Genomic DNA, 27,571 nt, shown 5'->3' on the forward strand with positions numbered 1-27,571 from the left:
TTTCCACAACAACAAACATCTTTTACTTTTTAAAAAAATGAATGTGGAATGAACACGAAAGTCCTCTGTCCCACATACCCTGCCAGGTTTATGCGACCCTTCACGAACACAGAGCTCCCTGAGTCTACCCTCTGAGCTGGTAGGCGCAGTCTGACAGCTGGAGGCAGGTCCCTACTCAGTGACCTGGGATCAAGCACTGAGGTCAGTGGGAAGGCCTCACCACTGGCAGTGCCATCTCCCCATTGCCAGAACATCCCTTGAATCATCAGACCCCCCCACCCCAGACATGGAAGTCCCAATGTCAGCCACTCAGAGAGTCAGCTGTCTACCCCTAAAGGTGAATGATCCTTGTGAAAAACCTGCAACACCCCATCTCTCTACACTGCTCCCTCCACTGAATTTCCTTGATGAGTTCCCTGACCCTACCTTCTCACATCTCTAGATGGCCTGATGTCCGTCCTTCAGGATCAAGAGCCATCTGAAAAACTTCTCCTGTGCCCTTTGTTAACCCCTCCCACCCCGCTTCTGACAACCACTGATCACTCCATCGTTTCTATAATTTTACCTTTGCCAGAATGTCACATAAATGGAATTACTGAGTGTGTAGCCTTTGGCTTCTTTCATTTAGATAATGCATTTGAGACTCATCTTTAAAGTTGAGTGGTGAAAGAACCTTAGCCTAGGAGTGCCAGGGTGACTCAGTCTGTTAAGCATCTATCTTCGGCTTGGGTCATGATCCCAGGGTCCTGGGATCGAGCCTCACATCGGGCTCCCTGCTCGTCAGGGAGCCTGCTTCTCCCTCTCCTCCCTACTTGTTCTCTCTCTCTCAAATAAATAAAATCTTGAAAAAAAGAGAGAGAGAGAAAGAAAGAAGAAAAAGAAAGAAGAAAAAGAAAGAAAGGAAGGAAGGAAAGAAAAGAAAGAGAAAGAACCTTACCTTAAAACAACTTTGGTTAGCTAATTTTTGAGGTTTAACAGAGGTGATCTAAAAGGAGTAGTTTTTTGCTTTGTTTTGTTTTTTACGGTAGGGAAACGATCCTGAGTTAGTGATGCCAGGGAGAAAGTACTGAAGATTACAAGTTAGATGATTTTATTAGGAAGATTATAAATACACACTTTTGGGAGGAAAGAGTCTCTTCTGCTACCACAAATCTTGACCTAAAATGCTGGAGAAGGTACAACAAGCACATCCTTTCCAATGCATGTGCATAACTGAACCAAGAAGACAGTAAGTGAAATCTCTCAGGGACCAAGAATGAAGAAACCAGAGTGATAAGGACGTGCTAAAGTTGCCACTGCCCTGAAGTGTTGCTAAAAAAGGAACATGGAGCCACTTGGGGGTCAGGACACAATGCTTTGGGCCTAAGACAGGCACCACATAGGAATCAAGATTCCTCACATAGTCAAGACACTGAAAGCACTTCACCTCGGTAATGGGCTGGCTGAAAAAAAAATCTGCTTCCAGCAAAAAGAGACTGGCAAGGACAACTATGTTGGCTTTGGCTCTGGATGGGGCTGAAAAAGTCTCCTGAAAATTCTATAATTTTAGGTTTAAATTTACATAACTCACATGGTTGCAGAAGCCGGCAGAAAGAACTTAGAGCACCTAGCTGTTAAGAGAACCCCAGGACTCCTGACAGAAGCAAAAGAAAATCCCTATGGAGAAAGATATTCTCAACCCAGGCCAGTCAGAATTCCCACACATTAACATTAGCCAAGCATGAGTTCACAACCCAGAATTGTAAAACATTTGAGAAACAGTCACTGTGAGTGAGGGTCAGTTGCAAAAGCAACAACAAAATTGGCCTCCCCCCTCACCCAGAATTTCAGATATTGGAAATTATGAGACATAGAGTATAACTATATTTAAAATGTTGTGAAGAAAGAAAAGATCAAATCTAAAACTTGAACAAGAAACCATCAAATTGGATGCACAAACTTGTCAAAGACTTAAAACGAACTTATGAAAACAAAATGAACAGGGAAAAAAGCATATTAATGCAGCTGATTAGAGAATTAGTTGAACTGGAAGATAGCTCTGAAGTAATTACTCAGAATGGAGAGCACAGGGGGCAACAGATGGAAAAGATGAAAGAACAAGTAAAGACATGGAGAATTTAATAAGATGGCATTATGTTGTAGTTACAAAATGAGAGAAGAGAGAGAATGGGGATAGGCAGTATTCGAATAGTAATGGCTGAGATTTTCCCCAAATTGTTGAAAGACATGAATCCTCACATTCAGGAAACACTGAATACCAAGTAAGTTAAATGAAAAGAACACCTTGGGGCACCTGGGTGGCTCAGTCATTAAGCGTCTGCCTTCGGCTCAGGTCATGCTCCCAGGGTCCTGGGATCGAGCCCCGCATCGGGCTCCCTGCTCCGCGGGAAGCCTGCTTCTCCCTCTCCCACTCCCCCTGCTTGTGTTCCCTCTCTTGCTGTGTCTCTCTCTGTCAAATAAATAAATTTAAAAATTTAAAAAAAAAAAGAACACCTTACATTACAATTGTAAAAGGAGAAAGAGAAGAGCTAACAGCAGCAACAACAGAAGCCAGTGAAATAATATCTTCAGAGTTAAGGGAAAGTGCTTTGAACCTACAATTCTATCCCCAGCCAAACTGTTATCCTGTATGGAGACAAAACGGAGAGAATTTGCCACTATGTTCTTTTGTCATGGAGAGAACTTCTGAAGTTTGTATTTCAGATTCAAAAAACTAAGGAGAGAAGGAACATCTGAAACATGAGAAGAAAGGTGATGAAATAAATAATAAACATGGGTAAATCTAAATAATTACAGTGGCATTTAATATGTGTGTTTTTAAAAAGCACAGAAAATAGGGGCGCCTGGGTGGCTCAGTCGGTTAAGTGTCCAACTCTTGATTTCAGCTCAGGTCATGACCTCAGGGTTGTGAGATCGAGCCCCACGTCGGGCTCTGCTCTGAGCATGGAGCCTGCTTAAGATTCCTTCTCTTCCTCTCCTGCTGCCCCTCCCTCCTCTAAAAATAAATAAATAAAAAGCACAGAAAATAGGAATAAAATATGAGACAATACTGTCTGAGAGATGGGACTAGTGTCATCAGAAGTGTCCTAATGTTCTTGTATTGTTCAGCGGGAAGGTAAAGCTACAGTTTAAACTTTAAGCAGTTAAAGTGAAATGTTAAAAAGTTAAGGAGCCATCCGCTAGGAGAACTGAGGGTGAAGGTATAAAGTGTGGAAGTTTCTTCTGATATCCTTGATGGTAAAACAAACAAACAAAACAAAACCAACTGACCCCAAAAGAGGACACACCTGGCTGAAGATTGAGAGGTTCTGTGGTGTTCTTGGTCACATATTTATTACGTTTCTGAAGGGCAGTGGAGACTTTTGTGGGAACACAGCATGACCCCTATACAGACAGGTGAACTATAGAAATTCATTACTATTCCACCAAGAAGCTCCATAAGAGGGGTTAACTAAGACACAGGAGGATGGAATTAAAATCAGGAAAGCATTTTACAAGCATTCTGACCTAGATGGGCTAAACCTGGGGGAGCTTCCTTTCTCTTGCCTCATTACTGGAGTGGAGTTGCTGCTCCTTGCTGGGGCGTTCATTTCATTTCCCATTACTCCCAACGCCTCGCTCAAAGCACTGAGACTTACAAGTGTAGTATATTGAAATAGACTACAGCTTCTTCACCTCACTTCTGTATTCTGTATTCATTTTTCTTTCAATTCTTTCATCATCCTATTGAGTGTTTTTTTAAACTAAGTATGGCTCAGATGAACTGACCAATTCTTGTGAAGTCATACACAGGACAGTCTATCCAGTGTGACCCCAGATTTTTAGAGGAACTTAAAAAGTGTGGCATTACCACAATAGGAAGAATATGTGAAGGAACTTACCACACTGCTCTTGCAGAGAAAGAAGGCTGACCATTTGATGGTGGTGTGCTACCATCCATCCAGGCTGTTGACCGGTTATGTCTTGGAAAGATGAAGTTTCTGGAAGAACCTAGTTGTTTTGTCACTGTCATCATGTTACAGGTCTTGGGAGAGCTCTAATGCTTGTCGCCCTAACATTAATTGAAGGTGGCATGAAATATAAAGATGCAGGAAAGTTTAGAAGATGAAAGTGGAGTAGAGCTTTTTTTTTTTCTTAAGATTTTATTTATTTATTTGACAGAGACACAGCGAGAGAGGGAACACAAGCAGGGGGAGTGAGAGAGGGAGAAGCAGGCTTCCTGCAGAGCAGGGAGCCCGATGTGGGGCTCGATCCCAGGACCCCGGGATCATGACCTGGGCTGAAGGCAGACGCTTAACGACTGGGAGCCACCCACGTGCCCCTGGAGTAGAGCTTTTAAAAGCAAGCAGCTCTTGTCCTAAAATCCAGCTGCACTTCATCTTTACCAGTAGTCATAGAAACTGTTCTTACAGTCAATAAAACTGGGCTGCCTGATGCTATTGTCTCAGAAATGGAGCTTAAGACGGGACCCGGTTTATCATACATAATAGCCAACACATAGGCTTGGCGAATGGGAAGTCTGATGAAGCTTTCATAGGAGTATTGATAAGCAGTTCTATCAGGCCTCAAGCTTGGCAGAATTGCACCCTTTGTGTTTGGATTATCATCGGGCTATTTGGAAACTTAGCAAAAGATGCTTGCTGTTCAGCATTTAAAACGTGCTTATCATTTTTGTCAATTGACCTTTCCAGGAAGCGTTCAGTATTGAGTTGTAAGTGTTCTGCAAATCTATTCACGTGCCAGAATCTTAGCAATATATAAAAAATATAAAAAGATTGGGTGCCAAAATACCCAGCCACAATACTTGTATGTCTTTAATATCAGAACAGAATTAAAATTCAGGAACTGTGAAAAACAGTCTAGATCTTCTATGGTTTATCCCTTCAGTCATTTCAGACGTTGATAGTAGGACCTGTATGGCCTACTACTTTATATTTATATCTCTCACATTTAAAACAGTATACATCAGGTTTGTGTAACCACTGATTTTGTTGGCTTTTGGCCAAGTCTGATAACGATTTTTTAATGTCTTTCTATAAATCTCATTTTGTGCTATTATGAAAACCCCCATTGTGAAAATCACAAACCTCTGGTTGAAAAGTTCATGTAAAATCCACATTGTAACAGAAGCACATATCTTTTTTTTTTAATTTTTTATTGTTATGTTAATCACCATACATCATTAGTTTTTGATGTAGTGTTCCATGATTCATTGTTTGTGCATAACACCCAGTGCTCCACGCAGAATGTGCCCTCTTTAATACCCATCACCAGGCTAACCCATCCCCCCAACCCCCTCCCCTCTAGAACCCTCAGTTTGTTTTTCAGAGTCCATCGTCTCTCATGGTTCGTCTCCCCCTCCGACTTACTCCCCTTCATTCTTCCCCTCCTGCTATCTTCTTCTTCTTTTTTTTTTCTTAACATATATTGCATTATTTGTTTCAGAAGTACTGATCTGTGATTCAACAGTCTTGCACAATTCACAGCACTCACCATAGCAGATACCCTCCCCAATGTCTGTCACCCAGCCACCCCTTCCCTCCCACCCCCCACCACTCCAGCAACCCTCAGTTTGTTTCCCGAGGTTAAAAATTCCTCATATCAGCGAGGTCATATGATACATGTCTTTCTCTGATTGACTTATTTCACTCAGCATAACACCCTCCAGTTCCATCCATGTCATTGCAAATGGCAAGATCTCATTCCTTTTGATGGCTGCATAATATTCCATTGTGTATATATACCACATCTTCTTTATCCATTCATCTGTCGATGGACATCTTGGCTCTTTCCACAGTTTGGCTATTGTGGACATTGCTGCTATAAACATTGGGGTGCACGTACCCCTTTGGATCCCTACATTTGTATCTTTGGGGTAAATACCCAGTAGTGCAATGGCTGGATCGTATGGTAGCTCTATTTTCAACTGTTTGAGGAACCTCCATACTGTTTTCCAGAGTAGTTGCACCAGCTTGCATTCCCACCAACAGTGTAGGAGGGTTCCCCTTTCTCCGCATCCCCGCCAACATCTGTCATTTCCTGACTTGTTAATTCTAGCCATTCTGACTGGTGTAGAAGCACATACCTTTAACGTCTCCAGACAAAAACATCTTAAAGTTAATTGAATGTTTGCACTTTGGGGTGCAAGTTAAAAGAGAGGGTGGAAAAATGTGGGAGTGAGCTATTAAGTACTTTTAGCAAAATGTCGTGTAGGATGTACTGAATGTGCCTGTTAGTAAATATGTTTTTAAGATAGACATGCTTTGTTCTTGTAGCTCAAATAATTCTTAATCATAAAATTTCTGAAAATTTGTAATTTTTTCCTATTTTTATTGGAAGTTGTTTGCCAGCTATTGTTGATAGAAGTGTGAATTTTTTCCTTCTCTCCCAATCTCTTGCAAAAAGAGAAGTTAGTTTATGCAAATGAATTGAGTAGGTGTCTAATATTTTGTTTTCCTTTTGATCTGTGTAACTTAGTATTTGTATACTTGATAATTTGTCATATAATTGATAAGGTGGTACTGTGTATCAGTGTTCAATCATATATTTACAATTTCTGGAATGTATGATTCTAGTTCTTTAGGAAGAATAATTTGTAAATGTCCATCAGCTTGTAAAAACTTAGTGCAGGAATTTAAACATTTAAATAAATACTGAAATGGAAAAAAAGAAAGAAAAAGTTGAGAGTAATCATTAAACAGATGGAAATAGAATTTATAACTTCTAAAACAGAAGATGGAAATGTTCGATTTTAAAATTCAATTTAAAGAAGGCAGGAAAAGAGAAAAAAAGATGGACAAAATAGAATACAATATTAAAATGTTAGCAGTAAATCCGAACATACCAGTAATCACAAGATGTGAGTGGACTACATTTTCTCCTTGGGTCACTCTTAAATCCAGCTATATAATATTTGTGAAAGAGCCCTTAAAATTATGGGTATGAAACATTAAAAGTAAGAGGATGATAAAGGTATGCCAGGCAAGTACCAAGCAAAAGAAAGCTGATGTCATTAAATTAATATGAGGGAAAAAAAATGAATTTTAGCCCAAAAGCCTTATTGAAAATAAAGAAGGTTGCTACAGAGAGATTGAAGACTAAATTTATCAGGAAAAGATAAAAGTGCTAAACTGTTACACATTGAATTACCCGGCTTTAGAATATATAAAACAAAAATTAACTAATTACAAGGGAAGATTTTTAAATAGATCATCACCATGAGAGACTGAAACCAACCATAATCATTCTAGCATTCTGATAAAATGTACTTATGCTTTGGGATAAAATGCCCAAATAAGATATCCTGGAAGTGTCCTATCTCAAACAACTCGGATGAACTCAAAAAGTGGTTCTGGTAATGACAAAGACTCTGCTATTGAAAATGTGGACAGTTGGAATAAAAGTGGTTCTTGAAATGCAAGTGAAGAAATAGACTTCCTAAATTAAAATTGTGTAATAATGAAAATATTTTTATATATATCCTGAATATCACAAGCATTTGATTATTTCATCAACATTAAAGTTTGACATTAGTCATTTGGAAGGAGGAGAAATGAGATTGTCTTATATTGGTAATTCCTTATATTTAGTCGGCATGTGATCAGCAACTCTACAGTGTGTGATTTGTGGCTGATTGGAGCCAGAGGGACTGCGGACACAGGCTGGTTCATTGCTCGTGTACAGAATCAAGCCGATAGCTCAGCTGTAGCCTCAGTCTGGCGCTGGTGTTCTGTTTCATCAAAGCTGTGTCAAACTCATACCAATGATCATGTTCACCATGATTACATATACACTGTACATTCAATATAAGTGCAGTTTTTACCATGAAGTCTACCTATCTCGAACTTTGCATTTGGTATTTTAAAAGATGTTAATGAAAAGTTTATAATAATGGGAGTCTTAGGAAGAGGCAGCGATAATTTGGATGGCCCTGGCCCCTCTTAAAGGAAAGAAGGAGAAAAAACACTATAAAGAATTTTGAGAATGCCTCCTTTTCCTATGCAGAAATTTGTCTTTGCCTGGCAGAGACATTTAAAACCAATCCACTGATCAGTTTAAAAAAACAAAAAACCAGCCACTACGACAGCCAAATACTGAACCCATCTATGAGACCTTCACATACGAAGACCTAGAGAGGCCTCATAGTTGGGGTCTTCAGAGTAGTATTTTTCTTTGCTCCTTCCCTGTTTCTTCCTCTATCCAAATTCGTTACCTCCTTTCCTCTTCCTCATTCCCAGTCCTCCCCTGCTCCATAACAACTTTAAATCAATGCTGAAGAGCTGCTTGAATATGGGAAGCGGGTGAATTGTTGGTTATTGAGGAAAATTCATTGGCTGTGTGTTTAGTAGCTTCAAGACTTGAAAAAATACTCACCACCATATATAACTTGCCTTGACACTCTCTGGCTCTCTCTGAGCGTCAGTGTCCTTACTGCGCTTGTTGCAGAAACTCAGGAACCCATGGGTTGCTTTTAGAAATTATCTGAGAGGGTAACAAATGCAAACCACTTTAGAGTCAAGTAATTCTAGATGGATTTAAATCCACTCAGCCGGGCGCCTGGGTGGCTCAGTTGGTTAAGCGACTGCCTTCGGCTCAGGTCATGATCCTGGAGTCCCGGGATCGAGTCCCGCATCGGGCTCCCTAGTCTGCTTCTCCCTCTGACCCTCACCCCTCTCATGTGCTCTCTCTCTCATTCTTTCTCTCAAATAAATAAATAAAAAATCTTAAATCCACTCAGCCTGCTAATTGAGCAGTCCACGCCTTTCTCCGACTCCCGCTTAGCTTGCACCGCTATTTGATGGAGACAGAGTTCCCTTGTCAGACTAAATAAATATGAGCGGTGTGTAGAAAGTGCCTAGGAAGGTGCCTAACATGGTTAGAGGACCCATAAATGGCAGCCATTATCAGGAATACTTTTATTATCATGTTTATGTTATCTGGGTTTAATTGTAGCAGAGCAATGAAGTAGAGGTTCTACAAGAAGTAAGCCTGGGCTGGACTGTGTGGTCTGGTATGCATTTGAAAGTTGTACCCGATGGGCGATTTGAATTCTCTGCTTTTTTGGTAATCTTGAGACACATATTTTCTATCTACTATTGTTTTAATGGTCATCTTGAATAAATTCAGCCCCATATGGGTTATACACATTCCCTTTGTTAACCTGCATGTTAATAGCATGATTGCTGATATTTGACGAGGTACTTATGCCAATAATTTTATATTCAATGTTAGAAAATGTAAATTCTTAGAGGAAAAGTAACTTTAGTAACTAGAGAACGTAATAGTAGTGTTATTTTAATTCTCCTAGTTATTTTGTATTAATTTTCTTATCCAGATGTGTATGCAATAGGTAGATTCTATGAACAAATTCTGGTAACTATTTGATCAATTATCTCCTGAAATATTCTACCTGGGGACCTTGTTCTGTCCTGAAAGTATCAACCTTTTGCTTATAGTAGAAATATTTTCAATCAATGAGATGAGGATATCAAGAGTATAAAAGCTAGTTTAGATTAACAGATGCCCCAAGAACCAAAGTGAATTCTGCTTCTGTTTATTTTCAGCAGGTAATTTAACTCGGTTTTGGCCAAGAATAAATAGGTCCAGAAAAATTAGGTGAGCTCTATGTCTTATTCAGTGGATTTTCTTGTTTGGTCTGATTTTTCTTTTTTGCATGTGTTTTCAGGCTCAGCTATGTGAATTATGCAGAGGATCTGGCCTCCAAGCTCCTACAGTGTTCCCCAAAGAACAGACTATCAGCACAGGCTGCCTTGAGCCATGAGTATTTTAGTGACCTGCCCCCACGGCTATGGGAACTGACCGATAGTGAGTATGACAAATCTGAGACATCCAATCAAAGCAGGCATATCATTTTAACGTCTGTGTGTAACGTACTTGTAGGAGGATTCATATGTTTTTATATGTGCGTATGTAAGATTATGTATGGTTGCATATGCATTACATGTACACATATGTATGTGCGTGTATCTGTAGACGGGGGTTGAGGGAGACCCAGTGAGAGAGAGAGAATGAGGAAAAGGGAGTCGTGTGTATATATTTAGTGGAATCCTGCCATCCAGTTGCTAGCTTACCAGACGGAGAAAGAAAATGGATTCCTTTTTTGCTATCTCTGCTCTGCAGTCTGCAACTGCATGTCTTTGTATTTGATTATGTGTGTGTCCAAAAGAATGATCTGAGCAGTCATAAAGGAAAAGGGAAATATGATTTACATATTTAGTGCTTTATGCATGCAATACTTTTTAACTGGCTGCAGTACACAGAGGAGAAATGATTCATTTTTGTTTGATTCTCAGAGACCATCTTGGTTGTAACAATAATGTTAAAAAGGGCTGCTATGCAGTGAGCTGACGAGCAGAGTTGGCAATTGGCTAATGCACTGAATTGACATGTAAGAACCAAAGACTTGTAATTCATTTCAACTACACATGCTCTTGGTATTCATACAGACAGTGCTTCTCTGGATCTTTTAAAACAAAACACATTCCTGGGTGGGTTTTTGTTTTGTTTTTACAAAAGCGTTCGTATTTACACAGCCTTTTTCAATTATATTTTAAATATTTGGGAGATTTATGACTGGGAGGATCTCATCTTTCTTCCAAAGTGTGAAACAGAATTCTTGTGAAATTTTGCAAGACACTATTGCAGTAAGAACATTTTTGTTCAATGGTGTTGTGTTCTTTCCAAATGCCAATTTGAAATATTCCTTCTCATACTCTTTTCTAACTACCTTAAAAATTAATATACTGCCTACATGCATAGGCATTTATAATATATTTATTAATCCTTGGGTACACATTTACCATAGACATACAGAAAGTTATTTCTTTAATCTCTTGGACTTTAGTCTTTCCCCCCATTGTAGTATTAGATTCTCCTTGACAACAGGACCCCTTTATTTTGTAGCTAAGTCCCAAGTAACAACTCCTCTTGCATCTTTCTACCCAAAATCTTTTTTGATATCCTACATTTAATTTGAATTTCTTTTTATCCTAAACTGTCTATAGATATATTAATCCACTACTCACTACTCCCCCTTATGCTTAGTAAATCTTCTTTAACATTTTACATATTCCCAACCAATATTTATTCTATATTCTGCCCTCCTTTCTTTCTAAAAGTCTACCCACTGACCATTATGACAGGTCTTCCCATTTTTTTTTTAATTAAAGATGAAATTTCTGTGGAAAAATAATGAATTAGTGACACATCTTTCTATACTGGAAAAAAAAGATACAAACGGGCTCATTAGTTTATGGCTCCTCAAAATCAAACGTATGGTCTGTTTTCCCATTTAGTATAACTTGTAACTTGATATCACTCCTCCTTGGTGACATCTCAATCCCATCTGACTCGATGATTGAGTTTAAGCCAGGATTTTGATGGTCTACGAATTCTGAATTCTGTGGTAGTACTTTTCTGTTAATATGGACTTATTACCCACTTGCCACTTAGTTTATCAGCCAGTGGTTAAATCCAGTTTCTGTCAGGAAGTAAATGCCTACACATTATCACTCGGCAGCAGGCTGCCACCGGAGATAGCCTTGTCCCCGTCATTAACAAGCACAATGTATGCAGAACACCAGAGGGGAATTAAAACCACAAAAAATACCTCAGGGTGGTATTTTTAATATGAGAATTTAATTTGTAATTTCACAGATTAAGAATTTTGGCTGCATTAATCCCTTTATCAGCTCACAGCAGGCTATTTGCAGAAGCATAACCATAAGGCGATATTCATTGGCAGAAACACGTCTTTGCATTAACGTTAAACATCAGGAGCAGTGAAACCTTTTGAAGGGGGGAGAATAAAGATGAAAAATCATTATATTTTTAAAGCAAGATTCCGCTAAATGCCTCCGGTAACAATTTTGAGTTACAGAAATGCTATTTCTGTGTCTAACAGATAATCATTATGAGGCATAAATCCAGTCCCAAGAAAGGACAATCCTGGTATCAAATACTATAGTCGTTTCCATTTAGAACAATGTGGTAGTCCTTGTAAACATGTTTACAAAACAAAATTCCTAGACTTCAGAAACTTTGAGAACTAGTTTTGGTGAAATGACTTCTTCCGAGGACTCTGTTATCTAGGTTAATATTCTGCAGACTATATTTAGAAATTATTCAAATTAAATTTCCCATTAGTTTGGAGTCTGATAAAAGTTCACCACCTGGCAAATGGCAGCAGCGAGGGTGATGTCCTCATGTGCTTCCTTTAACAAGAAGATTTGGAAGGAGGTCCACCTGAGAAGAAGTGTTGCAGAACCAATAAATGGATTGTCTTAAAAATGAATGAATGAATGAATGAATAAAATGGATTGTCTTAAGCAACAAAGTATTGGTTTAGATTCATCAAATCCAGGAACCTCACTGTATTAGTCTGCTCAGGCTGCTATAACAAATATACCTTAGCCTGTGGGGGCTTAAACAACTAGCATTTATTTCTCTTAGTTCTGGAGGCTAGGATGTCCAAGATGGAGGTACTGGCATATTTGGTTCCTGGTGAAGCCGCTTCCTGGCTTGCAGAAAGCCACCTAACTATATCCTCACACAGGCAGAGAGAACAGTCTCTCCCTCTCTCTTCCTCTTTATAAAGCCCCTAATCTCATCATGTGTGCCCCCCATAACCTCCTCCAACCCAAATTACTACCCAAAGACTCCGTCTCCACATACCATCACATTGGGGATTAAGGTTTCAACATATGAATTCAGTCCATAGTGCTTATATTCTTAAAGATAGTTTATAGAGTTTTAAAAAGAATATCCACAAAAGGAAAACACGTATGCAAGCAGAAAGCAAAACCAGATTAAAAGGAGAAAATTGGAACAAAAATAAATTAAAAGTGGGCTTGAGCCTTCTTGGCCTACTTTAATATATCCGACTGTGTGAGAAGGGTATCAGGTGTCATTACAATCCCGGTTACACAAAGCACTGCAGTTGTTCCGTGGATCCGTATAAAAATGAAGTTGTATGCTTATGTCAGACTCTTCTTTGCTTTGGAAGAACATAACAATATAATATCTTTCTTTACTATACCGCTCCTTAAAATCTCACTAGTTTACATAATACCAAAATTTAGAAGTGTTGTGTTAGTGTGCCACCAAAGGGGGAATTACACATTCATCAAGCAAGAATAATGATACCTGGGGATCTCATAGTTAAAGGCGGCTAATTCTGGTGGCACCCTGTCATTCTCCCTCTGTCCTGAAACCCCAACAGCCTTGCCCCACTTCTTCACAGAAATTTAATTGCAGGGAAGTACATGGAGGGCTGATTTAGAAGAAGTTCATTACTTTTCCGAAATACACCACAGGGCATTCTCCTGTGTATACTATCAAGTTACATGAATTATTGAAGCTGAACTACCCTTGTCAAAGTAAATGAACAAAATACACTTCATAGCACAGAGTCCTTGATTTTATTACATTCATTTGCTAATTCACAAAACTCAGATCTGCAGTAAAAGAAGGGCAACAAATTGGTACAGTGTGTGGAGCACCGGACTGGGAATCAGACCACCTGGGTTCTAGCTTCAGCTCTACTAGGAGCTAGCCAGGCAACTTTGGGCAAGTGCCTTGGTCTCAGTGGGTTCCTGATTTCTCATTTAGAGACACAGTGATCCCTAAGGACCTTTCCAGCTCTGATGTTTGTGAGTTTTCCTACTCATTCCTATATACATCCTGTATATTATCCTAAAACAACATTATAGCCATTAATTTAGCCTCACACCGTCTTCTTAAAAATAAAACAAACACACCTGGTTCACATATATTTACTGCTTCCAGTTCGTTCCTAGACTTCCATTCTCTCTTGAGTCCTTTTGAACAAGGCTTTCATGCACAAGGCTCCGGAACTGTTGTTCTCAAAGTCTCTGTCGGTTGGTCCTTCCCCAGCCTCATCTAGATCCATCATCAGAATTCAACACAACTGTCCACTATCACTTCCTAGTAACGCTTCCTTCCCTTGAATTCCAGGACGGGACGCTCCCATGGCTTTCCTATTGGAGCTACCCTAAACTCTCCTCTTCAGACTTTTTGTGTATTTCTCCTCATCTGCCAGCCCTCTCACTTTTAGAGTGCTCTAGTGCATAATCCTCAGGTCTGTCTACATATGCTCCTCCCAGAGCCTCCGTGATCTCATTCAGGCTCATGATTTTAGGTATCATCTATACATTGACAGCTTCTACATTTCTGTCTCCAGTCCCACCTTCCCTGACTCCAGACTTGCATATTCAGCCGGCTATTTAGCATCTCCATTTGGCCCTCTAGTAGGCATCTCGAACTTAGTACCACCAAAACCAAACTGATCTTTCCCCCCAGGCTTGCTCCATCTGTCCTCTCCCCCTTGTCAATAAATGGCAACATCGTTCTTCCCACTGATGGAAGCTGTCCTCTATGCCTCTTCTTTTGTCACACCCAACCCCAGTTCTTCCACAGACCCTGTTTGCGCTCCCTTCCAAATAGATTGAGGACACACCACTCCTCACTTCTTCACTGCTATCACCCTGCCCCACGTGCTCCCCATCTTCTCTCACCTGCGTTTTACAGTACCCTTCTGTTTTGCCTGCTTCTCCTCTTGTTCCTTGGTGTCAGCCCTTGCTGTTTCCTCTTCCTGTCGTTTGTGCTTGCTAGATTTCTGCCTGGATTGCTCTCTCACCTCCTTGGGTCTCTGCTCAGATGTCTCTTATCCAGAAAGCCCAAGCGTCGCCTGGCTGGCTCAGTCAGTTAAGCGTGCGACTCTTGATTTCAGATCAGGTCTTGATCTCAGCGTTGTGAGTTCAAGCCCCGCCCTGGGCTCCATGCTGGGTGTGGTGCCTACTTTAACAAAAAAAAAAAAAAAAAGAAGAAGAAAAGAAAGCCTTCACGGACCTCCTTCCATTGCAGCATTTCCAGTTTCTCTTCCCTGCTTTATTTTTCTTCATAAGACTTACTGCTAGTTCATATATTTGTTTGATTTTGATTGTTTATCATCTGTCTCCCCCGAATGTAATCCACAAGAACAGGGATTTCTTTTCATTCCAGTTTATACACTACAGGATTCCAAAATACCTAGAACAGTGTAGGCTCCATAAATATTCCTCCAGTAAACAAATGAAAGAATGGCATGAAGGAAGTGTAAGACATGTTTCCAACCCAAATTCATTGTTCTAGATCAGAGAAATATGAGCACGAATATCAACCGCCCTGTGGTTCTGAAGGGAAGGCAGACCGTGCTGTCAGATGTGTGTACAAATCTGTGTCGGTGTGTGGCTGTTACCACTTGACATTTCAGAGACCAACACATACTCATGATGTTTTATGGGCTGGATATCTGGAATTGCATCTCAGTCTCCATGTTTTACAAGGAAAGATTATAAATAATCTATAAATATATAAATGGAAACTCTTTATTCTGTCCACAGTGTCTTCTATTTTTACCGTCCCAAATGTAAGATTGCAGCCAGAAGCTGGAGAAAGCATGCGGGCCTTTGGGAAAAACAATAGTTATGGCAAAAGTCTATCAAATAGCAAGCACTGATGAGCACAACATTCTCAAGAAAGCACAGGTAAGGTGACCTACTTTGTCTGGAAAGTAATAATGAATAGACATTGAGTAGATCTTTTCAATGAAATATTTCAGATTCCTTTTTTTCCCCTATGAGTCCTGTGAATCTCTTGTGTTCATTATGGCATTCATCACAGATTCTACTGAGGAGAATACAGCTGTCATATTTACAGGTACCTACTAGATCCTAGCCAAAATTGTATTTTATTTATGCAGTCGTAAACCATTTCAGTTATAAGCAGATCATTTTAACTACTCATACATTCTTCGTTGACGTTAGAGAAAGGTTAACCTTGGGCCGTATCTAAGTCACAGATTTGCTTTATTGGGCCCACACCATTTTTTAGATTAGTTGCTCTCATTTTAAAATGGAGAAATTTTACACAAAGTCTGGATTCTTGGCTTCTTCTTCTTCTTCTTCTTCTTTTTTTTTTTTTTTAAATCAGCGACTCCGGCAATGCTGCACTCACACATTCCTGCCAGAATTTCGTGTGTATAACTGAATGGTGGCTGCTTCCCTTGGAAAGAACACGTGCTCCCTCGTTTAGCTCCGCTGCCGTGTGGGCTACTCAGCCCACTTCTGATTCTTCCCTGGGCCCTAGGACAAACCTCATCATGATGATGCTTTTCTTTTTTCCCTGTGCCATTCCTTGACCTCTGCTATTCTGTAGATAGGAAGCATCATCTAAACGAGGCAATCTCTTGCATGTCGCCTGTTCTAGTCACACATGCTTCACAGAAACAAGCAGAAGACAGCTGCTTCTGAAAAGGCTGTGTCTTTATTGCCAGATGGAAACATCTGGGTTTTGGGGGAATTTTATGCCTATATATATCTTTCTGGGTTTTTGTTTGTTTGTTTGTTTTTTAAGATTTTTATAATGTAACATAACTCTGAAGCAAATGGAGAACACACTTTTTTGTGGGGAAGGCTTTTTATTTGCTAGCCCATATGTGTTCCTTGCTCATGTGGATATTCAGTAATTAAATGTTCCAGTGAATCGAAGGATATAGACAGCATTGCAAGAGCCCCTCTTCCTTCTTCTCCTTCTTAATACGAGATATGTTAATAGGCTGAATTGCCAGCATGGTGAAAAGAACAAATGAAACTGTCCACCTTGTCTTGGGGGGGATTTGCCAAAACGTTGAGTTATGTGGAAGACTTCGCTGTTGCCTACATCAATGTGGGGGCCAATTTTGGCCTCTCGGGAATATGGTGGTGATGGATGAATGATGGAAATGAAAGCTCCCCAGGTAAAACATGGTGTGTAAATGCCAGTCAGAAAATGTTACTAATAGACTCGCTGCTCCATATGTAAGAGTAAGATTCTTCATTCTTCAGGTTATTTCTCCCCATTGGATACAAAGTTACCTAGAAGCACAAGTTCACTCCCTCCCTGGTATTTGTACTCCCATTCTGAATTTCAGCTGGTCACACAAAGAGTGGGCTGAGTTACCTCCTGGCTGTGAGAACAGGTTTAATTCATGAGGTTTGTAGCATATGCTTTTTAAAGTGTTTAATGTGCATTACCATAATGAAGGCACCTGGCTTCAGAAATCCCGCAGACAATTCAGTTAAAACAAAAGATGAACTGTATTTGTGCTGCCTCACGCACCCAGCACACAAGCAAGCTTGAATTTCAGTCACAGGGCTGTGTGTCTTTTCTTCTCTGCTCTTTTAAGATCTCTGACCCGAGCCTACCTAGCCAGTCAAAGCTGCTAGAAGGTGCTTCAGGTCAGCTTCTCCTTACAAAATCAAATGAAGCTGATTGGACAGAAACACTGCCCGTAAGGTCTCAGAAATTGCTAATTAAAAAGAGGTTTATAAAAAGAGGTGCTTAGAACTTCAGTTTTACAAAAAAATATGTTTTCTTTGCAGTGTATTTTTTGAGCTAGATTTAAGGTTATACAAACTCCTTCTCTAGAACTGTTTGATAATAATATAAATATGTTCTCTGTGAGTTTTCTCCTTTTCACATCAACTTTTGAGGCTTTAATATTATCGTTTATGTTGCTTTCTTCCAAATCCAAATACCTCAGCTTGAGTCAACATTATAGTGAGGAAACATCTAAGTTTTTCTTTTCTCAGAAAAGCTACAGGGAAGCTGGATTCTAAGAGTTTTCTGTCAGCCGGCAGAAAAAGAAACCATTTTAATTCTTCACCTTTGTGGGTTTTTAATTTCACTCAAATGAGGCCATCTTAGAAATCAAATAGTACAGCCTGTATATTGGCCTAATACATCTGTGCCGTGGGACTTCTTCTGACCAACAGCAGAATATTAATGTCTGTATTGTAGATATGACAGAGCACAAAGTCTACATAAATAAGAGTATTTGTATAGAAAAACATGTAATTCCCTAGATTTTGATTTTGTTGATGAATTAATTAACTGTTTAGAGCAAGCTGTGGCATGTTTAATTTTTCTCAAACGTCCCAGTTCTTTGTAAAACCTAGAGAAATTGGGAAGAAGAGGGGTGGGAAAGAGGTTGAGGGCCCAACGAGGCTAACACTGTAATCTAGCATTTCAGCCGTCTTTCTTTGGGGAGTTGTGCAGAATCGGGATGAAAAATGCATTGCATCACTTCTGTTTTTGAAATGACGGAGGACTGTTCTAACTTGCCTCCTATACCTCAGTGCCAAATTGTTTCTAAACTTGCATACTAAGGTCACTTCAATTATTTAGTTAATAATACTGGATTTGCAAAAAGTGGCCTTAGTGGAAAAGCTAACGAGAAGCATTTTTCTTTGCAGCAGAAAGCAATTTTTGTTCAGAGTCTTATAACCAAATTAAATGAAAAGAAAACTGCCTGCACCTAAGTTAAAAATGGGGTAGGTGCCACTGGATGATCAAAATACTGTGCTTCCTACATGTTGTTATCCTCTAAAGATGTTAGTAGACTAATGCTTTCATAGATTGTCCCCACTCTTTTTATCAGCATTGAAGGGTAAGACCATCCTAAAGTCTGAGAGAGCCTGAAAATGTGCATTGAAATTTTTCCCAAAGACCAGAAGCTATTAAATACCACATCCATTTGTATCACTTATATTTACATATAGCAATTCCAAACACGCCTCTATGCTGAGCTTAATTTTCCAGCCATTCTGAATTGAGACGGAAACTGCATGGTCACTCTGTCTACTCCTTTTGCTGAATACAGGGATAAGAAAGACCCTCTGGCATCATTATCTGAATGTTCAGTAAAGCAGGTATTCTCACGCCCTGGGGAGATTTTTAAAACCGCAGGTTCCTGGGGTCCATGAATCTGCACTTTGAAGGACCCCAAAGGATGTTAATGCAGGTAGCCCTTGAACCACATATGATGAAATCTCCAGTAAATATTTGAGAACTGTATATTTATGAAGTAAAATAATCAACTTATTTGGGTCAGGACTGGATAAAGACAGACTAGGAAAACCCATCCCTTCCCTTCCCTTCCATATTCTTTTAAGCAAGAATAGCGCAGAGTTATGCTCTCCAACAGGGTAACCCACTAGCCACGTGTGGCTCTTTCCATTTAATTTTTAATTAAAATTAAATTAGAATTTTGTATCCTCAGTAGCAGAACCCCATCTCAGGTGCTCATTAGCTACACATGACTCAGGGCCACATACTGGGGACAGGGCAGGTGCAGAACCTTTTCAGTATCACAGAACACTCTCCTGGACAGCGCTGGTGAAGCGCATTGCCCCTGCCTGCCTTTTTTAAGAAAGAATTGGGAAAATTAAAACTGCATTCAATCAGTAGAACTATGTTTCAATTCTGGATTATAGCCGTCTAAGAGAAGCTTGAATTGTGTGAGGAAGGGACACCTTCCATTGAGAAGATAGGTGGCCGGGTGCGAGGGACAGAGACAGATCGTTGAGAATGACAGGAAGAGCTGTGCCGTGGGGCCGGGGAGACCACGAGCTAGTGGCCTCGGTCAGATTTCTTCAGTTAACAGTGGTCTTTGTTGAGGTTGCTTTGGGAAATTAGGCGGAAACAAGGCTGATGGTCCACGCAGCTGCATAGACAGGCCTCACGAAGACTGGGTGTCCATCAGAATCCAGCAGGAGTCTGACTTTGCCTACCACCTTAGCCACCAGCTCAGCTCTGGTAACCACTCCTGCCGACGCAGCCGGCTTTTGCTATCCTTTGTGCGTGACATGATGGCGGCTCGCTTTTTCTGGCTGTGCCTCTGCTACCTACCATTTCCCTCTCCTTTTCATCTCATGGCTTCCGCCGGCTTGTTTCTGCTTATTCATGAATCCTGCTTATTGTCATTTCCCTTCATCCCTCTATTTCCGGGACAGCCTCTCAGTGAGCTCTTTTACTTGGATTCAAACCCTCCGCAGGAGCAGGTCTGATTGGTGTAGGCATCCTCGTGAAGCAGAAAGCAAAGCTTTGAGCTAGGCTGTTGTGTCAGTCTGACTGGATTGCCCTGGGCCCAGCGCCGAGCCCTGATCCAGTCAGCTGAGCTGTGAATGGGACCAGTCTTCTCTTAAGGAACCCCTCAGAAGAGAGTTCTGGGTTTAGCAGCCCCTGAAGCTTCTACAAAGCCCAGAGTATAGCCAGAAGGCACCTTGCCTGGCCTGTACACTATGAAGGAAAACAAAATCAAACAAGTACAGAGGGAAATTCCAATTTTAATGGCACGACAGCACCCTCATTGTGTGATTTTTTTTTTTTTTTTGACGAAAGGTCTTTTTAAGCCATGTTGCATTTTCTCAACTGTAGGCACAATAGGAGATAATACTCATTAATACTTGCCACAGTGTAAGAAATGCAAGTATTAGTTGTAGCTTTCCTTCAGCAGCAGGAAGTTTTCTGGGTTTTTTTCTGGCAAGAACTTACTTTCTGCATGATCCTGCAGATTTTTCTTTCCCTATCAAACGACTACAGTTTTATTATCTCTGTTGTCTCATGCAGGTGACAATAGTTGTGGAAATAACAGGCAGAGGAGGAAACAAACTTTAGTGTTCCTCACAGATTTTAACTGAAAGAATCCCTGGTTTTTGTCATTACCCCTACATTGCTGCAGATGAAAATATACATCTTATTCGGGAAATTGATGGTGCTGTGAACCACAGATGCACAATGCATGTTATGAACACCTGATTGAGAAGAGGCTGGGATGTTGGTGGTTTAGTTTTCCCCACCTTACCTCCACCCTCCTTTCCTTAGCTTCCCTCCACCCTAGAGAGTCTATTATCTCCTCTAAACTATGATGCCAAATAGCAGGCTAAGGATGCTTGTCCCTTCTCTTCTCTCCCTCCCTTCTCTGTCCCTCCCCGCTTCCTCTCCTTGGGTCACCTCTGATCTGTACCCTGCATCACCACCACCAGCCCTGTGAATGGATTAGCAAAGGACTCGAAGGCCTTTACTATCTAAGTCTGCTTAATTATGTCCTGGGATTGTCACAAAGCAGAATGAAAATAAAGTTAAATATATCATGTTTCATCCAGGGTGCATTTTTTTTAAGTATTTTTTTAGAATGACATAATTTCAGACTTCTAGAAAAGTTGCAAAAATAGTACAAAGAAGTCCTGATACCCTTCACCTACTTGCCCCAGTGTTTACATTTTACTGCAATTGCTTTATCATATTCATTTTCTCTCCATCCTTCCCTCTCACTCTTTCTCATACACATGCACGTGCACACACGCACATATACACACGTGTATATACACATTGTTTTTCTAAACCATTGTTTTTATTTACATGATGCTCCATTACCTTTAACTATTTCAGTGTGCTTTTCTTAAAATTAGCAGAATTCAGAGTGATTTTTTTTTTAAAGATTTTATTTATTTATTTGACAGAGAGAGACACAGCGAGAGAGAGGGATCACAAGCAGGGGGAGAGGGGGAGGGAGAAGCAGGCTTCTTGCTGAGCAGGGAGCCCGATGCAGGGCTCCATCCCAGGACCCTGGGATCATGACCTGAGCCCAAGGCAGGCGCTTAACCGCTGAGCCACCCAGGTGCCCCCGGAGTGATATTTTTAAATTAAAAGAAAATAATAATAGTTTTTTACCCTTGCTTTTCTTTTTCCTTTCTCTGAGAGTTTTTAAAAGCAAAATGGCTAAAGGAGAAGAAACTGGTGTGATGCTCCACAAATTGGTTCATCAGTCCATGGATGTTCAAAAATTAGCTATATTTTTGTGATGCAATTTTCCAGGTCAGATGAGCTTTCAAATTGTGGCGTGAGGGTGGGGGAAGGCACTGCAACTTGCATCTTCTGTCTTTTTAAAACCCAAATTAATGTCTTAGGGACTCTTTAGCCAGCAGCGTAATATGAATGAAGCTTTCTTATAAGTAATGGGCACAAGGTGTGATGTGGCTAGTAAGCAAGATATCTATTAGAATGCTTGGCCAAACTATTATGAAGTTAGCAGTCACATATAACAAGTAGTTATAATCAGTTCAGGTGCTCTATTTTTCCCTTTCATTTAATGTTGATTCTTATGAATTTGGGATACAGAGGGAATCATCTATGCCCTAAGTGCACTGTATTGTATTATTAATACCAGGATAGCAGCTGAGTCCCACTAGACAGTCTTTGTGGTTTGCAGATGCTCTAAGAAGTGTCTGAGCATAAAAGGAGGCTGTTTGAGTTGAAGTGGGCTGCTGGTCTGGGATGACATTTGAATGCATGGAGGACAATGTCTAAATGACAATGTCGAGAAAGGAAGGCAAAAAGAAGCTTGAAACTATTCCCATTGTCCCACGGATGCTCATCACTCCTCCTGAGATATTCCTCACATGGAGGCTTTGTCTGGGTAGAAACAGGGAGTGGGATCAGGGAGGGATGGACCCTGGGACCCTGGGACCAAAGCCAGGGATTCGGGTCCTTAGGCACATTAAAATTCCAGAGAGATAGCAAATGTAATGAAAACTGCAACCCAAATGTATTTCAAGTCTAACAAAGTTAAACATTCTAGCTAAATTATTACAAGTATATTTAACAAAACGTTTGCAATACTCCGAGATGCTTCTATGAATAAAGCTTTTAAGAACATCAAATTGGTTGTGCAAATGAATAATTTACTGAGTCTCTTTTGGAATTTAGGATAGCTGTTTCCTTTACCAGTGCGCACACACAGACACGCACACACAGACACACAGACACGCACACACAGACACACAGACACGCACACACACACAATACACTCACACAGCCAAGTAGAATAATTTTCAACAGTCTTAGGGTTGTTAGGATAATATCATAGATTAGTCCAAGGATTATTTTTCCACCCAAGGAAATAATGTACAAGGTCTAGAACAAAATACCAAAGTTGTAGAAATTGATGGAAATTTATCTCAGAATAGATATCACCACGTATGCCAAGCGTGGAATCAAATACTGCACTGTTAACTTCCATATTGGGTGAATTTTTTTTTCCTTTGAATTATCCCCATTCTTTTAATGTAGTTTGCATTATGTATAGTGCCCTTGGATTTTTAATTGCTCCACATTATCATTTTCAATGCAATTAGTAAAATGCCCTCAATTACATATAATAATTACTGTAAATGGGGCTTTTGGCCTAATTACTATAAATGGGGAAAGATGTGTGATTATCATGTGCAATTAAATCATATACAGTATTTATTTTACATTATTACATACAATGGTGTAATGATAACACATAATTATATTGTATCATTCCTTGGTCAACAAATCTACTTCATACTGAGATACCTAGAGTAGCGATCCGTGTACTGGATCTTTCTTCCTAAAGTAATTGGGTTATTCCTTCTGCTGGGAACCCACTAAATAAACTGATTGTGCACAGCAAGAAAAAATCTGGAAGGAAAAAATCATTTTCTCTCCATTAATTAGGAATGCCCAGATTATCCTATGTTGTCAGTGTCAAATCCTCCCTGAGCACAAAGCCAGCCTCCACCATACCTGTTTGTTTTTTCGTAAATGGATAAAAATCAACACCCCTAAATGGTGGCAACATTTAAAATATGCCTGGGGAAAAAAAAATAAAAAAGAGGTCCTTTCTTCGTTGTGGCAAACATGATAATCATCCCTAGTTTACAAATAAATGCACACTTAACGAGCTTATAGCACATAATTAATTCTGCAAAGGATGCTGTTTGGCAGAGTGGGATTATGAGAATTGCATATTGATAGTGGCAGGAGAAATCTATTTTCTCTGCGAAGGTAGGGTGTTCTTGTGTTCTCTAGAAACTGGCACATCTCAGAGGTGTTGCTCTCAAAACGATCTCAGGATGGAAAGAAATCAGTAATTACAGAGCCAGGCATTCGGTTGTGTCCTAATTTTCCCACCAGTTTTTCAGTGTTTCAGCTGCCTCAGAGACTTAAAGTATTCTCATTAGGTAGCTGCAGAGGCAACCGCTTGCCTACTCCCTCATTCTCTCGTTCGCATTTCCTTTTTTTTTTCTATTCCTGCCTTGGGAGTGACTGTGAAGATCATTTGCTGGAATGATTGGCAGGTTAGAGGATTCGATCAGATGAGTTCCTCTTAGTGCAGGTCAAAAAGGCTAGTTAGCAGGAGCTGTCGAAAAATGCCAGCAGCATTCGAAATGGGAAATGTCATGACTTCGAGGCAGGGGGTGCCACCTGGAACAGAAAGCCCCCAGCTCATTAGCAAGTTACAGGATGTGGGCTTAACTGGAGGGAGCAGAGAAGGAAAGATAATACCCAATAGGGAAAATGATTGTGAAGTGGAATTGATTTCATGTATAATTTGTTTATCACTAGAGGGGACAAATGCTGTCCTTCTGACATGAGCAGAGGAGTATGGACTATGAATGAAGCAACTTAGCATAATCTCCAGGTTGAGCTTTGGATTTGAAGAATGCAAACTTCTTTATTCTTAACTGTGGAAATGATCAGGTCATGTTACATTAATTAAAGCTGACATACTCTCAAATGTTTTATCTGGGCAATTGTGGCAATTGCAACAGAAATGGATAGAGATGGGCAACTTCAGAAAAGAAGAAGGATTTTTTTTCTCCCCCTTTGCTGGCATGGAAGACTAGCTCAGTTGCATACTGAATTATAACAGGGCTGGTGTTTATCTTCAGTGGTTAGCTAGACTGCACAAACCAAACCAGGGTTCTCGATTCTCCTGCAATCTCATTTATAGAAGAGCATTTGCCCTTTGGGAGATGTAGATCTAATCCATGTGAAAATATGTATGTATATTTTAGAATATGACTATCATATTTTGGCATAATGTTAAAATTTTAATTTTTTTAAAGGGGAAGCTCTCCTATTTCATTACTGCCTAGTTGGCAGTTCATCTGGAATTTGATATTTTGCCATAAAGTCAGCAACTTACAGTAGCCATAGTTACAGACAAAACTAAACCAAAAAGGTGTCCTCACAGGAAAAATTAATCTGCAGTTTGTAAAAAGAGAATGTAGTGGCAAAACAGAAAAGAATATTGCCTCGCATGTGTTCAGACTGAACTCCAAATTGAAAGCTTCCAGTATTTCTACAATGTATGAGATGAGCTTCAGCCTTAAAGTCTTTCACTACATAAATTCCATCAGAAAATGTCTTTTCTTTTGATAAGGAACTTTTACGATATCATTTATCTTTTACTTGGAGATCTTCATCTTGTTATTTTAAGTCACAGATGCCACAGCTGCAAGTCTTTCTGGGTGTTTACTCAAGGATGTTTACTTAGCGTCCAGAATTTGGTTAAAGCATATATTTTCAAAAATGTCTTTGCCTTGAGTTTCTCTTTTCTCTTAAATATTGAAACCTTTTACCAGGCAGTTATGAAATAGCCAATGCTTGTTTTATCAAGCAGTCTCAGACTGCTGCCTTAAGTGACTAGGAATCTTAAAACCTCCTAGTCAAAACACTGGTGGAAAATTCATTCTGTTCTGTATTCAGCATAAAAAGCTTAGCATTAAGCTACTGAATATAGCTGTCAAGATATACTGCATCAGTTTTGTCAAATCTAAAACTTTAAACATCAGCGTGAATCCACTCATCCCCTCATTTGGGAGTTTTATTGTGTGGTCCAGAAGCTGGCCTTTGAAAAAAAATATATGAAATACTATTTGAAATGGTTCATCTAAAGTTAAGATTTTTTTTTATTCTGCCACAGTAACTCAATTTGTTAATAACTGACAGATGTATTCGAAAAAATGAATAAATCAACTATTTTGAGAGAAACGATTGTCAAAAAAATTTTTTTTTTAGTAAGAAGAGAATTGAGTCTAGTCATCCACAAGTGAGTTCCCAGTGTTCAGACTAATTTTTTAACTAAGATGTCCTTACCTCTCAAGACGGGCAAGCTGGAGCTATCTGGCCATGCAGACCCGGAGGTGAATGTGGTGTGTGTGTGTGCATGCCTGGTCTCATCCGCCATCCTTTTCTCCATTTCCTGCCCTCACTTTGGCCTTCCACAGTCAGCTCTGTAATCACAGACTTTGTAGACTCTCCACTCTTCTGTATTCTTCTCAATTAATCTTCTCTCTATTAAACTAAAATAGTAGTTGATACACGTACTGACATTCTTGTGTTTAGCATTCCCTTTGTTGAATATCTTCACTGCTTTATAGATTGAGTCACCTTGTTATTAAAAGTTTCACCTTCAGATTCTCTAACACATTGAATCTGTAGTTTCCAAATGACCAGTGCGTGATTTTAGAAAATCACTGCATAGATAAAATATTCACTGGAAGTATGAAATAAACCAATAGATGTTAAAATAAAGAATACAATGAATTCACTGAGACCATTTCAGATTTCCCAGTGCAGCTGACCCTTAAGAAATTACCACTTGTTGGGGCGCCTGGGTGGCTCTGTTGGTTAAGCATCTGCCTTCGGTCCAGGTCATGATCCCAGGGTCCTGGGATCGAGCCCCGCATCGGGCTCCCTGCTCCGCGGGGAGCCTGCTTCTCCCTCTGCCCCTTCCTCCCACTTGTGGTCTCACTTGCTCACTCTCTCTCTCTCTCAAATAAATAAATAAAATCTTTAAAAAAAATTACTACTTCCTGAGTTTTATTGTAATATAAAAGAATATATATCCATGATTATCAGAAAGGGCTATTAAAATACTTTTTGCTTTTCCAACTATGTATCTGGAGAGGCCACATTTTCTTCAGTTGCTTCAACCAAAACAGTATATCATAGGACAGATTAAATACAGAAGCAGATATGAGAATCCAACTGTTTGGATCCCGCTAGACATTTAAAAAAAGATTTGCATAATTGTAAAGCAGTACCACCCCCTCACTAATTCTGTTTGGAAAATATAGTTATTGTTATTAAAATAGTATTTAATGTTAACACAATGGGTTTTTAATGAACTAATAATATTTTAAATTATCAATTTTAGTTTCAAATATGGTAAATATCTATAGTTTTGATCCATATCTACAGAAGATCTTTGAGGGTCCTCTATAATTTTTTTTATAATTTTTTTAAAGATTTATTTTCCTATTTCAGAGAGAGTGTGCTCACACACAAGTGGGGGAAGGGCAGATGGAGAAGGAGAGCAGCAGAATCCCCACTGAGTGTGGAACCCGAGGGGGACCCTGAGATGCTGATCCGAGCTGAAATCGAGAGTCAGATGCTTAACCGACTGAGCCACCCAGGTGCTCCTGGGGGTCCTCTGTAATTTTTCAGAGTATAAAGTATCCTTAACCACCAAAAAATGTGAGAGCCACTACTCTATATCAGCAATGCCATTCATTAATTCTAACATGCTAATTGGTAAAAATATTGGTAATATTTTTCCCCTTTTAATAAATTGCTATTCAGTGCAGTCTTTTTTTCTTTATAAAGTTATCCCAGTTCTAACCATCTAATTGACTAAGTTTTTCAGTTTACAATGGGTATAAATCCTTACTCTTGTGTTCGCACAGATGCCATCCGAAAACTATAGTAGAGTATCATTTACTATGCCCTTGATGATTAGTAGGCCAATTCTTTTTTTTTTTAAGATTTTATTTATTTATTTGAGAGAGAGAAAGAGAGAGCGCACACGCAGTGGGGGAGGGGCGGAGGCAGAGGGCGAACCAGGCTCCCCGAGGAG

At 39.8% G+C, this 27,571-nt stretch overlaps 1 protein-coding gene across 5 annotated transcripts in view; it reads left to right on the plus strand.

The window, feature by feature from the left end:
- CDK14 (cyclin dependent kinase 14) overlaps window positions 1-27,571 on the plus strand; it is a 547,481-nt gene that overhangs the window by 451,406 nt on the left and 68,504 nt on the right. For all 5 annotated transcript variants that reach the window (XR_003516423.2, XM_027573639.2, XM_027573640.2 and 2 more), the window contains 2 exons: window positions 9,686-9,825; window positions 15,423-15,566. Coding sequence is in view for 4 of the 5 variants with exons in the window: in XM_027573639.2 (XP_027429440.1) it covers window positions 9,686-9,825; window positions 15,423-15,538 (256 nt within the window). In the remaining variant the exon portion in view is untranslated. The remainder of the gene's footprint in view (window positions 1-9,685; window positions 9,826-15,422; window positions 15,567-27,571) is intronic.

Source organism: Zalophus californianus, chromosome 12 (genome assembly GCF_009762305.2).
Source record: "Zalophus californianus isolate mZalCal1 chromosome 12, mZalCal1.pri.v2, whole genome shotgun sequence".
Classification (NCBI taxonomy): domain Eukaryota; kingdom Metazoa; phylum Chordata; class Mammalia; order Carnivora; family Otariidae; genus Zalophus; species Zalophus californianus.